At 41.7% G+C, this 16,869-nt stretch overlaps 1 protein-coding gene across 1 annotated transcript in view; it reads right to left on the bottom strand.

Moving 5' to 3' along the window:
* The window catches only part of tars1 (threonyl-tRNA synthetase 1), a 43,609-nt gene that overhangs the window by 9,697 nt on the left and 17,043 nt on the right, over positions 1-16,869 (bottom strand). The window contains exons 8-14 of the mRNA XM_055633691.1: positions 15,752-15,830; positions 15,421-15,567; positions 14,821-14,919; positions 8,268-8,434; positions 1,471-1,633; positions 240-377; positions 69-146 (exon numbers count right to left, since the gene is read on the bottom strand). Coding sequence (XP_055489666.1) covers positions 69-146; positions 240-377; positions 1,471-1,633; positions 8,268-8,434; positions 14,821-14,919; positions 15,421-15,567; positions 15,752-15,830 — 871 coding nt within the window. The remainder of the gene's footprint in view (positions 1-68; positions 147-239; positions 378-1,470; positions 1,634-8,267; positions 8,435-14,820; positions 14,920-15,420; positions 15,568-15,751; positions 15,831-16,869) is intronic.

Below are 16,869 nucleotides of genomic sequence, written 5' to 3'. Positions count from 1 at the left end.
CAAATATGTTAGAAATCCTTTGGTTGTCACACTGAATATTTTGGATGCGATATTCCATTTCAAATTACCTTTGGCCCATAAAAAGCTCCATCACCGGGGTTCAAAGTCCATTTCTCACCAAACTCATTGAGACTGTTTTCTAGTTGCTGTTAGAAAAAAATCATCCAATTATTGGTCAGACTAAAAATGCACTGGAAAACAGAGCACTGTGCATTTCAGCTTCACTCAAGATGACAAACCTTCTCAGCAGTGTTCCACACTTCAACATCACCAAGAAATTTCTCTGGACGAGTAGAAAGCTCAAGTTTAAAAGTAAATCCAAAAATATCATAGACAGCACGAAGAAAATCCAGGCAACCTTTCATTTCTGACTCAATCTGTTAAAACAAAAATATCAAGCATTACATTTGAAATGATAAAAAAAAATACCATCAACAGGCTGGCACGGAAACTATGACAAGGACAAATGAGAGAAGCTATTTAATTGCCAGAAATGTGATACAATAAGAGTACTGCTAACATTGGTCTTATTCCCATTTCATTTAAAATAGCCTATCTGGTCAGGTCGGGGGGGGGGGGGGGGTGGGGGGGGGAGGGGGGGGGGGGGGGTGGGGGGGGGGGGGGGGGGGGGGAGTTCCCCCCGCCATGGGTACCATGTAATCCCATGCTACCTGCTCCATGGTCGGAGAGTCGGTAACTAAACCGTCTCCCCCACCTGGTTTGCCAGGTGAGATGGGGGCTGTGGACCCCCAGCAGGACCAAAAACAAGATCCGTCAAAGTGCGGATGAGCTCCTAGCGAGCAAACGGCCATCCACACTTCAGTAGATGTTACGATCAGTCGTACAGAGCATTGTAAGGCACCGTGCCCATTGATGTTTTCAACGAAGATGACATCTGCAAAAATGCAGAAGTACACTTTCACAGAAAAACTTAACAATTCCAAAATATTGAAGCAGGGACAACTTCTGACAGAAAAGTACTTGCTGTTCTACGATTAGAACCAGCACATCAACAACATTTTTGCAACAAGCAGAACACTACAAGATAGAAAGCCTCACATCTATGTATGTTTATCTTTTCCAGTTCCGAGTTTACTTTCCAATTAAGAGATTCCCTTGAATTTTGACTGGATTGAAGTGATAGTAAAATGAGTTTGGCATTCAGTAACTAAACCATTCACCTGTCAATACTGTTTTCCTCATCAAAACACTAAATTTTCTTTGCAACTGTAAACTGAAAAGTATCAATTTACAGTTCTCTGAATTTCACAATTGAGCAAACATTCATTGCACAACCATGCCCTTGATTAAAAATGAATTGTTCTTTAGTTCTACTACTCTAATCTACCTATGCAAGTCATTTCTTCCTCTCTCCCAGAACTTAAATGGTCCTTAAAATCCAAGCTTGCTGCCACAAAACCAGTTACTTTCAGTTGATTCCATCTTGGCTGCTGTAACCATATTATATACCTGTTCCATGGTGCAGAAAATGTGGGCATCATCCTGCTGAAACCTGCGCACCCGAGTCAAACCAGTCAACGCTCCTGACAGCTCATTACGGTGAAGCACACCAAAGTCCGCATACCTCATTGGTAGCTCCCTCCAGGACCGAGGCCGATTGCCAAACATGAGGCTGAAACAGGAACAATCAAATAAATGCCTTGCAAATTGAAAAAATTATTACGTTCAACAAAAACTTCTGAAACACTAAATAAAGAAACATTCAAAGAGCAGATAAGGAATACACACTTGAAGTTTTGTTTAACAAAACAATGAGGATACAGGCCCTTTGGCCCACCGAGTCCACCTCGACATCAATCCCTGCTGGCTTTAACATCCCACACTAATCCCTGCTGACTTTAACATCGCGGAGCGGGGCGATTCCTTGCCAAGGATCGCCAGTGTTGGAGCTCCGTCCAGCGGGGCCTGTAGTCAGAAGCCGCGGCCAATTCGAAAACTCAGAAACTTCGGAAAGCCGCAGTGTGTTCCGAACCGTTCCGACGCCGGAGTTTCGATCATCAAGGCAAGAGGGCCTGTACATCGGGCCGTCCGTAGCGGCGACTGAGGAGGGTTCAAAGTCCCCGACCACAGATGAACAAAAAGGAAGATGACTGTTGCCTTCCATCAGTGAGAAATGTTGATGGATGTTTATGTTAAACTCTACTGTGTACTTTTTATTTGTATGGCTGTATGGTAACTCAAGTTTCACTGTACCAATTGGTGCATGTGACAATAAATGTGAACTTGAATTTGAACTATCGTACACCCACCAGGGAAAATTTACAATTTTACCAAGCCAATTAGCCTACAAGCCTGTACATCTTTGGAATGTGGAAGGAAACCAGAGATTCCGGAGAAAATGGGGAGAACGTACAAACTACGTAGACAGCATCCATAATCAGGATCGAATCCAGGTCTTTGGCTCTGTAAGATAGCAACTCTACCACTGCACCACCATGCTGCCCAGTCCTTATGCTAAAGTCAAATATTTAGCATAGGAAAATAGGAAGGGACTAAGGCACTCGCACAACAGGCTTGATGTTTGTCGTAAGGGACTTGATAAACTGAGGTTTGGGTAAATGACACAAGGCAATCTCAAGAGATTTGGTGACAAATTTGAGATTGAAGAAAGGGAAGGAGTAGGGAACAGGGTGGAGGATACCAGATAACACTCCATACCAAAAAAACAATGAAACCCATGTGACTGAATATTGGGAGAGGATCATTCAATAATATCTTTATTAGTAATCTTGTACAAATGCAATCTGATGTTTTCTGGTGCAGTTTACCTTGACTATTTTGAATGAGACTGTTGTAAAATCAATCAATTTGTGTGCAGATATTAAATTTGGTTAATCCCACTATTGTTTTTCAAGTGACTTTGTCTTAGGCAAAGAATATCAAAACAGCTTTAGCCGCAATCGATGGCATCCACATCGGTTCCCATCACTGTCCCCTAATTATACGACTCACCAACACAATAGAAACAATTTACAGTACCCAATTAACCTATCAACCCACACATCTGTGACATGCAGGTTACTCGAGTACACTGAGGAAACCCTCATGGTCACAGGCAGAATGTGCAATCTCTACACAGCACCCAAGGTCATGATTGAAACTGGAATTGTTGGATGTGCAATAATACTGGAATGTATTCTTTAAATAAATATTAAGAATATGATTTATTGGTTGGATAGTTCTACACAACAGACAGAATGGATAAAAATGGAGAAGGAGGATTGTCATCCTTGTAATATAGGAACGATCCTCTTTTCCCCCAAAAAACTGAATAACACAATATATAAGAAGAACCCAATTATATATGGTACAATAAGAATTTGGAAACAAATAAAATTATCTTTAAAATTAAGAAATCTATCACTGTTAATGCCAATTGCGAATAACCCTTTATTTAAACCATCTCTTATTGATAAGACATATAACCAATGGGAAAGTCTCGGAATTAGAAGGATCAGGGATATGTACGAAACAGGGAAACCTACTATCATTCCAACAACTACAATTTAAATTTAATTTTTTGAAAAACAATCAATATTTTAAATATCTTCAGATTTGCGACTTTGTGAAAAAATATATACAAGGATATCAAAAAGTAACTCCTGACTTATTGGAAGAAGCAATGAATATTGAAGCTGACTCACAAAAATTAATATCCTATTTATATAATAGTATTCTAAATATAGACTTACCATCGACAGAGGTATTTAGAGAAGAGTGGGAACGGGAATTAATGATAAAAATTACGAAGGTTAAATGGGAAAAATACCTGATATATATTCACAAATGTTCAAATAATGTAAGACATAATCTAATACAATTTAAAATTGTACATAGATTATATTATTCAAAAACAAGATTGAACAAATTTTATCCAAATATATCCGCCACTTGTGATAAATGTCTAGCCCAAAAGGCAACTATAACACACTCCTTAGTTTCCTGCATAAAACTTTATAGATTTTGGAATGATATTTTTGAAATACTTACAAAATTATTCAAGACAAGAATGGAACCTAATACTGAAATGATTATATTTGGTGTAATGGAAGATGGGAATAAATTGAACACATCTCAAAATCTATTCCTTAATTATGGTTTAATAATAGCAAAAAAAATTAATACTTAAATTTTGGAAGGGTACATCAATACCAACGCTTAAAATGTGGATTGCAAGTATGTTGGACACTGCTCATCTTGAGGAAATGCGATTCCTCCTAATGGATAAATCAGACCAATTCATAACGAGTTGGTCTCCATTCGTCGTTTTTTTGGAATCATATGGTGTAACACAATTGTAAAAAATAACTGTTTCAGGACTGGACGAGGGTTGGTCAAGACTATAAATAATGATCTCCTTTTCTTTTCACTATTTTCTCTCTCAACTTTCTTCATTTACTCGTTTTCTTTCTTCACACACTATATATTTCACATTTTTCTATCCTTTACTATCTAACCTCTTTTTCTTATTCTCATCTTTTTTCAATGTAACAAAAAAAAAAAAGAAGTTGTACATAAAATGTATTATGAAAATATATATTAGGCACTTTGGTGCCATATGACTGTGCTTACTTCTAATAAAATAAAAAAAAAAAAAAAAAAAAAAAAAAATATAAAAAAAAAAAAAAAAAAAAAAAAAAAAAAATAAATAAATATTATTTAAAGGTGGTGCAGTGACATAACCAGTTTTACTGGATGTGTCATTGCACCAGCTATTAATAATATTTATTTAAATAATACATTCCAGCAATTTCCCCATCACTGATGTACTAGTGGCCAGAGGGCCTAGGGTGACGGAGGAACTGAAGGAAATTCACATTAGGCAGGAAATGGCGTTGCGTAGACTGATGGAACTGAAGGCTGATGAATCCCCAAGGCCTGATGGTCTGCATCCCAGTGTACTTAAGGAAATGGCTCTAGAAATCGTGGACACATTGGTGATCATTTTCCAATGTTCTATGGATTCAGGATCAGTTCATGTGGATTGAAGGGTAGCTAATGTTATCCCACTTTTTAAGAAAGGCAGGAGGGAGAAAACAGGAATTATAAACCAGTTAGCCTGACATCAGTGGTGGGGAAGATGCTGGGGTCAATTATAAAAGATGAAATAGTGGCAAATTTGGATAGCAGTAACAGGATCGGTCCGAGTCAACATGGACTTACAAAGGGTAAATCAAGCTCGAGTAATCTTCTGGAATTTTTTGAGGATGTAACTAGGAAAATGGACAAGGGAGAGCCAGTAGATGTAGTGTACCTGGACTTTCAGAAAGCATTTGATGAGGTCCCACTTTGGAGATTAGTGGACAAAATTAGAGCACATGGTATTGGGGGTAGAGTGCTGACATGGATAGAAAAATTGTTGGCAGATAGGAAACAAAGAGTAGGGGTTAAATCCTTTTTCAGAATGGCAGGCAGTGACTAGTGGGGTGCCGCAAGGCTTGGTGCTGGGACCGCATCTAATTACAATATACATTAATGATTTAGATGACAGGATTAAAAGTAACATGTAAGAATGCAAAATGACTTGGACAGGTTGGGTGAGTGGGCAGATGCATGGCAGGTGTAGTTTAATGTGGATAAATGTGAGGTTATCCACTTTGGTGGCAAATACAGGAAGGCAGATTATTATCTGAATGGAGTCAAGATGGGATAAGGGGAAGTACAACGAGATCTGGGAGTCCTTGTTCATCAGTCGCTGAAACTAAGCATGCAGTGAAGAAAGCAAATGGCATGTTGGCCTTCATAACAAGAGGAGTTGAGTATAGGAGCAAAGCGGTCCTTCTGTAGTTGTACAGGGCCCTAGTGAGACCACACCTGGAGTATTGTGTGCAGTTTTGGTCTCCAAATTTGAGGAAGGCCATTCTTGCTATTGAGGGAGTGCAGTATAAGTTCACGAGGTTAATTCAGGGATGGCGGGACTGACATATGTTGATAGAATGGAGCATCTGGGCTTGTATACTCTGGAATTTAGAAGGATGAGAGGGAATCTTATTGAAATATAAGATTATTTAGGGTTTGGACACGCTAGAAGCAGGAAACATGTTCCCGATGTTGGGAGAGTCCAGAACCAGATGCCACAGTTTAAGAATAAGGCGTAAGCCATTTGGAACTGAGATGAGGAAAAAAAATTTCACACAGAGGGTTATAAATTTGTAGAATTATCTGCCTCAGACGGCAGTGGAGGCCAATTCTCTGGATGCTTTCAAGAGTTAGATAGAGCTCTTAAAGATAGCAGAGTCAGATGATATGGGGAGAAGGCAGGAACGGGGTACTGATTGTGCATGATCAGCCATGATCACATTGAATGGCGGTGCTGGCTCGAAGGGCCGAATGGCCTACTCCTGCACCTATTGTCTATTACCTCCGCTTTCCTCCCACATTCCAAAGATTTACAGGTTTGTAGGTTAATTGGCTTGGTATAATTGTAATTTGTCACTAGTGAATGTAGGATAGTGTTAATGCTGGCTCGAGGCTGAATGGCCTACTCCTGCACCTATTGTCTATTGATATCAGGATAAGTAGTGTACAACCTTGTTTTTTAAGTAATTACAATGTTTAATACACTTAAATATTTAGTGCTTTTATAGCAGTGGGGTAAAAACAGCCACAGCTCTCCATGCTGCACTGTCTCACCTGGAGCAGCGGGGGAGCTACGTGCGGATGCTCTTTGTGGACTACAGCTCTGCTTTTAATACCATCCTTCCCCACAATCTGGTGGACAAACTGGGGGACTTGGGACTTCCACACTCCACCTGTACGTGGATAAATAGCTTCCTGTCGGGTCGCAGCCAGAGAGGCAGAGTGGGCCATCATACATCCACGGCCCTCAGCCTCAGTACCGGCTCTCCACAGGGCTGCATACTGAGCCTCCTGCTCTACACCATCTACACACATGACTGCACCCCCGCCCACCACAGCAACACCATTGTCAAATTTGCGGATGACACTACGGTGGTGGGACTCATCTCCGGGGGGGACGAGTACGCCTACCGGGATGAGGCGGAGCAGCTGACAGTGTGGTGTGAAGAAAATAACCTGCTCCTCAACACCTTAAAGACAAAGGAATTAATAATAGACTTTAAGAAGAATAAAACGGACATGGTACCATTGACTATCAGAGGGGACTGTGTGGAGAGTGTGGCGGATTTCCGCTTCCTGGGAATCCATATTGAGGAGGACCTGACGTGGAGCGTGAACACCACTGCGCTGCTGAAAAAGGTCCAGCAGAGACTGCACTTCCTGAGGGTGCTCAGGAAGAATAACATCACTCAGAGACTGCTGCTGTCCTTTTATCGGTGCTCCATTGAGAGCATCCTAACATGCTGTGTATGCGTATGGTACACCAGCTGCACAGCGGCTCAGAGGAAAGCGCTCCAGAGGGCCATTGACAACGCCCAGAGGATTGTCAGCTGCCCTCTCCTTACCTTGGAGGACTTACACAGTTCCCGCTGCATCAAAAAATCCCAGAGTATCATAAAGGACATTTCCCACCCCGGACACTCCCTGTTTGAACTGTTGCCGTCAGGCAGACGGTGCAGATCTACAAGGACAAGGACGAACAGACTAAAAAACAGTTTTTACCCCACTGCTATAAAAGCACTAAATGTAGCCGCCAAGCAACGCAGGGGCGATACATACTAAGGGACTGTGGTACACTGTGAAATCGACAGAAGGATGGAGGGTTGGGTGTTTATGCGTGCTATTTTCATGATATTTATTTTAGTTGTTTATCTTTTAATATTTTATCTTGTATGTATCATTAGCTTTTAGAAATGTTTGAATGGTGTACTGACTGGCTGACATTTTTAAATTTTGTTGTACATGGTTCATGTTACAATGACAATAAAGAAACTATTCTATTCTATATACTTTCCGTTCTCTGTCTGCCAGAGTCTCGTGTCAGGTTTAGTTAATCATTCTTCATAAAATATGTAAAATGCCTTTCCACCCCACTTTTGTTTCTCATTTGCAGACACTTATATTTTACTTTGGTCTTTGTTGCGAGTGGGGGGGGGGGGGGGGGGGGAAGTGAGAGTGGAGCTACGGGATATAGAGGAGACCCTGGTGAGAACCTCGTCTATAGTCGAAGAGGGGAACCCCCGTTCCCTAAAGAATGAGGACATCTCCAATGCCATAATACTCTAGTGCTCACATAATCACACATCTTAAACATTCCAGCTTTAGAAATGCACGTTAAAATAGAGCAAGTTTGAAAGTTTTGATATTTAAGAAATTCAATTACATACCAATGACCTGGACAATTCATAGGTTTTAAGGCAAAGATCTCCTTTTCCACTTCAAAGCTGAACATATTCTCACTGTAGTGCTGCCAGTGTCCAGAAGTTTGCCACAGCTTACTATTATAAATGTTGGGAGACACTACTTCTGTAAAGCCCCTTTTCCTGTATTCACTCTAAGAACAAAACAGAGAAATGAATAAACCATTGGATTTAAATTTACCAGATTTAAAAACATGCATTAGTGCCTAACTTCTAGATGCCTCCGCATACCATGCAAAAGGCCTACAGCAGTGAAAATAATATTTATTTGACTTAGAGGATGATATCATCCAAGTCGCATTTTACTTCGGAGTCACGTGAAGAACCCCGTACAGCCGCACGTGCGTCATTACGTCAGACGCATTGGTGCAGGCAACCGGTTGGAGCAGCAGGAGCTCCTCCAGCGCGGCAAGTTTAAACTTCAGTTAAGTTTGTATTTCTTACCTGTTTTATTCCTTGCAGGAACCTCTTGTTCCAGAGGCTTCCTGCCGGAGGATTCGCGAGGCCCGACGAGGGAACCAGCTGTGGGGAAACCCCGGTTCTCGCCGCGGGAGCGGATAGCTGAAGGTCGGGTTTCGCAAAGTGTGTCGCTGACAGGGTGGTCAGTGACTTCCAGGCGCTCCGGGTGCCGGGAGGGTTTCCCTCCGATAAGCACATAGACGCTGGAGTTCCCGGGGAGGGGACCTCCAGTAGACCGGGTGTCGGGAGGGTTTCCCCCTGATATAATATAGATGCCGGGTGTCGAGAGGATTTTCCCCGATATACACATAGATACTGGGGTTCCCGGGTAGGGGAATCCAGTAGTAATGCGGCTTTCAGACCGCCGGGGTCCCCAGGAAAGGGGTTAAACGGACCGGAACAGTCAGCCCTGTTGCCGGTAGGGTTTTTTCCCTCCGGTAATATATATGTGTGCTGGGATTCCCGGGGGAGGGGAAATCCAGCAGCAATGCGGTGCCCAGACCGCAGAGGTCCCCAAGATATGGGGTAAACCGACCAAAGTGGTCAGTCCTGGTGCCAGGAGGGTTCCCTTCCGGGAAAGTGAAAAATGTGGAGGTTGACCAAGATGGAGCCCTATTGAGAGGAGACTCAAGCTAGATACACTCTAACAGCAGGAGTTGTGTCAGTGCGGGACTATGGGAGAGTCCGCGCCAGCAGCAGGGCTGCTTAAAGGGGATGCTGAGTCTATGGCAGTGTTGGGCAGATGGAAGAGCCCGTGCCATCAGCGCCTTGTAACAGGGCTGCTTAATGGGGATGCCGAGTCTATGGCAGTGCCGGCCTATTGCTCTAGGCCACGCCAGCAGTGCCTTGTAATAGGGCTGCTTAAATTATGGCAGCAGCACCTGTAGAAGGGCTCCATAATGTCTCCCTCATGGAAGAGGTCAGTTAACCGGGGCATTTCTGACCCCAAAGGGTGGGCCTGTTGGAGAGGCTGCGCCAGCAGCGCCTTGTAGTAGGGCTGCTTAATGTCTCCGTCATGGAAGAGAACATGTCGAGTCAGTGTAAATCTGATGCCGAGGCTGAGGGTATAGCGTGGAGCATACCTCAAGGGATGAAGGGCACATTTCAGAGGTACGATTCCTGGCAGCATGGTTGCCATCCCAACACAATGCAGTGAACACCGCTATCAGGGGACGTTAGAGCCACCCGCCGAATCTTCTACTCAAGTAAGACCTATTCCACAGGCAAAACCTGAAGGACGAAGCATAAGCTGTTGGACCAATTAGGCCAACGACGAGCAAGGATTCATAGTTTAGGGGACAATGCACCCCACGGCTTCATCGGCAGTAAGCAGTTCACTGAAGCTGGTAGCAGCATGAAAGCTGACCAGAGTTACTTTACAACTAAGTGATCACGAACAAGTTGGTAAGATTGTACAATACACAAATGATTGAGACATTGTCAGCTACTCAGAGGCATTTTAACCAGGTAAACTGGATATTACTAGTATTCCAAGAAGGTTGGAATTTGGCCAGAGAGTGGTGAGCCAGGTCCAGTATTTTAGCCAGGTTTGCCTTCGAGACAGGCTTGGAGATATGGGGAATTGTCTTTCAAGGCAAGGTCAGAATTATGGCAAGAGTTGTCTTGGGACATGTGAGAATTATCGGAACCGAGCCCGAGTTGCCGTTCAGGGCAGACACGAAATGATGGCAGGTGTGGCCTGTTCATTATGAAAGAAGGGTGATCAAACTGATTTCATATGGTTTTCCATGTACAATGATCATCAGAGATATTTGAAGGCAATGCTATGATGAGGCAATTTAAACAGTATGATGACAATAAATCATTCAAAGGACTACTCAGAGTTAAAAAACACTTGTGATGTATTGTCTGGGTTATATTTTGACGCAGTATTTGGCTAAAATCCACTATTTCAATCTCAAGCTACTTGAGAAATTGTTCTCCCCTATCCAGTTAAATCAAGTTGTTATCAAATGGATACTTGGCCTGTGACTCCGCCCTGGGCAACAGATTGGAGTCAATAGAAACCTGGAACAGCCTTGTTGTTATAAAGCAGTTTCTATTCATTAGACTAACTGGATGTGATGCAGCTGTGCAAGTGGGAGAACTGACAGCATGCTTAATGGCAAACAATAAAGGGCCATGAAGGTCATTGATAACACACCTTTGCTGAAGCTACTAAAGGCACTATGATGGACAAACAGTATTCAGCATTGCTCCAGTAGTTGATCAATAAATATGTCATTATATTGCAAAATGATGCTATGGCCTAAGGTGGGAAAATGCGAATGTCATCTCTAGTTGGAGGTGCAGGAGATTTGCATGAGTTATTAACTATTCAGTTATTGGTATCAACTAACTATAGATCCTACGTGCATTTTATGGGTTAAAGAGTGATTGAACAAATATGCATAGCTGCATGCTCAACTTCATGTTGATACACTATGATGTGGCATAAGATAAGCACGAGGGTGCAATCAAATAAAAGATCCTGTAATAGGTACATAATCTAATTTGCCACTGGAGTATCATTATGTACAGATCAATGACAACACAGAATGGGTGTTGGACCACACAGTATTTATGAAATTCTGATTCAATGCAACACCGAATATAGATATGTTGTTTTCATGCTAATTCAAAGGTTGCAAAAATGTGTGGCATAACAGTGGTGAAAGATACATTCTCGCTACAAGCATGAGGAATGGTCTTTTATGTCTTCCTCCATTTTGCTTTATGAGTCGGGTCTTGAAATAAAGTCATCAAGAGCCCGCTTTAGGTTCCAGCTGTGGAATTGGCCTATGCAGTTTGATTCCCGATTTGTCGAGAATAATAATAATGCAACCTTATATGGTTATTTTAAACGTAACTTGCTGGTTCAGCCTGTGGCTCGGGAAATCAGCCGTTGCATGATAAAATCAATTTATGTTCCACAGATTCTCAATAGACTGCTTACGGCTTGGGTTGTCACACCTATTTCTTGTATGTATTTACAGTGCTGGAATAGTACCAAAAAGCAGTACTTTTCTTCTTCAGTAGATGCGAAGCGTTTGTTTAATGCTCATGTTACATTTAAAATGGTACAGATTCTGAGCTACTGCAATTCATTTAAATGGTCTCTGACAATATTGAGTTATTGGGTCATTAACTGCGCCAAGGTGCTTTCCATCAGACTTACTGAAGATAACGAGGTCCACTTTGTTGGGTTCACCTCGGATATCGAGTTAGTAAAGGATATCTTTTACACAAGTTTTCCCAGGACAAGTACAATGCAGTATGGGAGGTTGACATTGTGTTAACACTATTTCACCAGGGGGTTCCAGCTACATTCTTAGCTTTGACCGGACCTCATTAGGTAGTTATCCTCCTGGCGCTGGTTAGCGCAACAGGTCACTCGCTACATTCTGACAGGAGAGGATGATTACATCTGCAAACATATGCAGTGTATTTTATGCTATAATTTATTTAAACAGAGCAGTAGGGGTGTCAGGTCTCAAAGTAGTTCAAAGCATACCCAGGGACCTTTCGTTATATGAGGACACACATATACAGCAATACGTCAAGGTCACCAAGAGCCTTTGAGACTCTGAGCTAACTATGATTGTTAGTTACAAAAAACGTTATAAGAACATATCTGCTCAGATCTTGCCAGGTGTTAAAACGGAGTTGAGTTATGCAGGAGTAGATACTGATCCGGATCTCATCTCCACCAGGGCTGCTATAACAGCAGCAGCAAGGGTTAATTACGTTCCGCTGGACCACATCCTAACGGCTATAGCGTGGTCAAACGAAAAATTTTTCAAACATTTTATAATAACCCATTGCCAGACCAAGGTTATTACTCAACTTTATTTTATGTTCTATTATAGGTTCCATCCGGATGAGAATTGTGACTATTATTATTACTTATTTAACAGCATCAGCATGTTTAAATTTATGTCACGACTGTATGCATTATGAATGTTTTCACTCATTTGTCAATGGGGCAGTTGTGGTTGTGTAGACTTGTTTCTCACAGCATGAAATCACGGAGCTTTGAAATCTTCATGTAGTCACTCACGTGACTCCGAAGTAAAATAGTAAGATTAAACAAGAACTTACCAGTTTGAAGTTTGATCGTTATTTTATGGGGAGTTACGATGAGGGACTACGTGCCCTCCGCTCGCAGCCCTCATTAAGGTCATCTGGTAGTTCTAGTCTTCTTTCATCTTACTATTATACTTCAGTCACTATTATCTGTGATTTCACACCGCTGCTTTGAAGATTGACGCACGTGCGGCTGTACGGGGTTCTTCACGTAGGCCCTCATCGTAACTCCTCATAAAATAATGATCGAACTTCAAACTGGTAAGTTCTCATTTAATCTTACTATTCCACTTCGAATACCAACAGTACCAAGAGTAAAATAGCAAAGAACTAACATCGCAAAGCTCAGTATGGGAATGGGAAGAGGAGTTAAAGTGTTTGGTAACTGGGAGATCACGTAGGCCCAGGCAGACTGAGCGAAGGCATTCCGCAAAATGTTCACCCGGTCCACGTTTGGTTTTGCAAATGTATAAGAAACTGGAACAACAGATACAGTAGATGAGGTTGGAGGAGGTGCAAGTGAACCTCTGCCCAACCTGAAAGGACTGTTGGGGTCCCTGGACAAAATTGAGGGAGGAGGTATAAGGACAGTAGCATCTCCTGCGGTTGCTGGGGAAGGTACCTGGGGAATAGGTAGTTTGGGTGAGAAGGGGCGAGTTAACCTGGGAGTTGTAGAAGGAACGGACTCTACGGAAGGCGAAAAGGGGTGTAGATGGGAAGTGACTAGTGGTGGGAGAAAATGTTGGGGGATTATGTGTTTAATGCGCCGACCGATGGGGTGAAAGGCAAGGACTAGGCGGAGTCTGTACCTGTTGCATCTGGGGGGAGGGGGAACAAGAGCAGAGCACCTAGGAGACAAGTGTGAGGGCCTCATCTACGATTGAAGAAGGGAAGTATGACATCTCGGATGTCCTGGTATGGAACAGCTCATCTTGGGCGCAGATGCGGCACAGACGGAGAAATTGAGTGGGGGTAGTCTTTGTAGGAGGCATTGTGGGACGAGGTGTAGTCTATATAGTTGTGGGAGTCAAAGAAACAATCAGTGATGGAAAATAATAATATAGGTTTATCAAATAATCTAGCTAAATAAAATAGAGTGACATTAACACCGTTGGTGGTGTATTATAAATCTCAATACAATCAGAGACTGCTGGATGAGGAAATCTGTAGGGAAAATTCTGACGAGTGTCAAAGTAAGAGTAGCGAATTTAAACTGCCATTATATTAACTCGAATACAATCAGAATACCTGGTAGGGAGGGCAGAGAATTCCGTTCACTATGTGGCACAACCGGAGTGATTGAAATTCTGGATATTTAAAGAATGAAATTGGCCAAGTGGAAAGTTTCAGTGGGAGTATTAAAAATATAGAAACATAGAAAATAGATGCAGGAGCAGGCCATTCCTGCTTTTTCCCCCATATCCCTTGATCTAGCCCTAATATCCAGCCCTAAGAGCTAAATCTAACTCAAATTGGATTCACAACTCTCTGGGTGAAAAACCTTTTCCTCATATTTTTGTGCGCGATCATAACTAAATGACATTTAGTAGTTATGGAAAAAGGGCATTTGATAAGATCTATGTGTATTTAAAAGGCTTTTGACATGGTCTTGCATGGCAAATTTGTCAAAAAGGTAAAGTCCATCAGAAGCAGGGGAGACTGACAAATCTATCTATTTTCTATACTATTACTGAAACTCTCATCTAGACCACTTCCGGTCTGCGTTGAATTTAAATTTGCGCAAAAACGACCCCCCATAGCGCTACAAGCAGAGTGCAAGCAGCGTCTGCTGCGACCACCCCCTCTCCCCACACCCCCCTTCCCCACCCTTTCCCTTTTCCTACATTCCCTCATGATGCTTCCTTTGCCTAGTATATGATAGAAAATGCATGTTCTCATCCCAATAACCTCCGTGAAAACTAATTTGCAAATCTTTCACAATTAAATCTGTAACAAAAGCTTGAATAACACCTACCCTAATGAACTCAATCAGTGCGTTGTAGATGTAAGCTCCCTTTGGAAGGAAGAAACAGCATCCTGGGCTCAGTTCGTGGAAGAAAAATAATTCCTGCTCCTGAAAAAATAAAAACTCGTCTTATTAAATAAAAACATATTTAGTCTCAGAGAGCAGCTAAAAATAATCTTAAATTGGCATTTATGCAGTGATATTCAAACATGAAGAAGTGAATGAAATTTTAGTACAACTTCCAATGTTAAGGATTCTCACACCTACGTCCACACATTTAACCGGGAATAATGTTCTAAAGGACAGGTTCTTCTGCATTCCAATAGCAACTGCAGTCTTATGAAAACCAATACCAGAAAGGGTGTTATTGCCAATAGTTGAACAAAATAACTGTATGCAAGAAAGACTGGATAGCAATAGTTATACTAAATAAAGAGCCAAATATGCTTTGCAGACATTTCTCTATTAAAAGTTATAGATTTTGCATAATTTACCAAAAGGAAAAAAAGTAAAACAGAAGAGAGTTTCAGAAGGGATCCAGGATTTGTTATCAAGTATATATTATATGCATATAATTCCCAAGATTATTGTTTGAATTACAAGACTAACCCTCCCCAATTTCCTATGGTCTCTGTTTTTGGCTTCTTCCTGGAACTTTTCCCATTCTTTCAACATTTTGGAATCCGGAAAAGAAATCCCATAAATTCTCTGCAATGTCTCCATATCAGCCTTTCCTTCCCAGTAAGTGGAAGAATTCTGTAAAAAAAAGTAAATATGATCTCAAAGATAAAAAAACCAATGTAGATTAATAACATTTCTCCAACTCAGCACAGCACAAAATGAAAACACCAAAGCATAAATACTTTGTCCATATTATTAGTTTTTTTTTATAAAGAGAAACAAGATGATCTATTTTATAAATTAGATTTGAAGTACTTACTTTATGCACTTTCATGGCCTTTATTTTACCAGTATGCTTGACATGAGGTCCTCTACACAAGTCAATTAATGGTCCACATCTGACATTAAGGAAAGAAAACAAGTGCTGCTAATATTAGAATACGCTCTCCTCCATTAAGGCCCGTACAAGGATCCACAATTAATATTTACCCAATGTACAATCTTCATGCTGTTAAACCAAAATGTATGATCAAGTAATTTCTGCATCAAGCACCCACAAATCAGGCACATGTCAGTAAAAGTAAACATCTTTCTCTGCCCCAGCAAGTGTTCCTCGGCCTCAAATTTAAAAGCATTCGGTGTCAAGTCAACATGATAGTTTTCCATTTCTAGCATCATGCATCTTGGCAAAGGACAATGGACATTCTACGGCCAAGTCACTTTTTTTGTTACGAACACGACCATCAAACAAGGTCAAAGTCAAACTATATTTCTTTCACCCAAACACTCATGGCTATTGAGAAATTATGAGGTTATTTGACAATATCATGTCCAGCAGATTGTGCGTATATTTACAGTTAAGAATGAGAGAATATTCTGTCAACATAGGCCATATTATTTATAATAGTTGACAGGGCAGATGGGGATCATTCCGCTCCACAGGGTAGCATCCAGAACCAGGGTTTAGTCTCAGAATAAACAGGATAAAAAGTAAACCTTAGTGTGCAGCAAATGTTCCGAATTCCCCTACGATTTAGAGACTACACATGTGGTTTAATAACTTCCTGTTTCTATGTTCCACTTAATACCAGTGCTTAATCCTTCATTGTACAACTTTTACTAAAAAGAAAAATTGCATTCCTCATATCATATATTTTACTTCGGAGTCACGTGAGTGACTACGTGCAGAACCCGCTCAGTGCGCAGGCGCGGCATTTACGCCAGCAGTGCAACAGCGGCGGCAGCTGTAGTCTGGCTCTCCAGCTGCAGGATACAACGCAACCGTTTCAGGTAAGTGTTTTGAATAGGAGAAGGAGAACTGCGAGTATGGCTTCAAGGCAAAAGCGACTCGCTAAGAAAGCTGCCCCCTGCCCGACTCCTCCAGAGGAGGGTTCTATATCAGGACGGCAGCCACAGGCGGTAGGACCGCTCTTTGAG

This window comes from Leucoraja erinacea, chromosome 1 (assembly GCF_028641065.1).
Source record: "Leucoraja erinacea ecotype New England chromosome 1, Leri_hhj_1, whole genome shotgun sequence".
Classification (NCBI taxonomy): domain Eukaryota; kingdom Metazoa; phylum Chordata; class Chondrichthyes; order Rajiformes; family Rajidae; genus Leucoraja; species Leucoraja erinaceus.
Note: the sequence above shows the minus strand (reverse complement) of the source record. Positions and strands in the feature narration are given on the sequence as shown.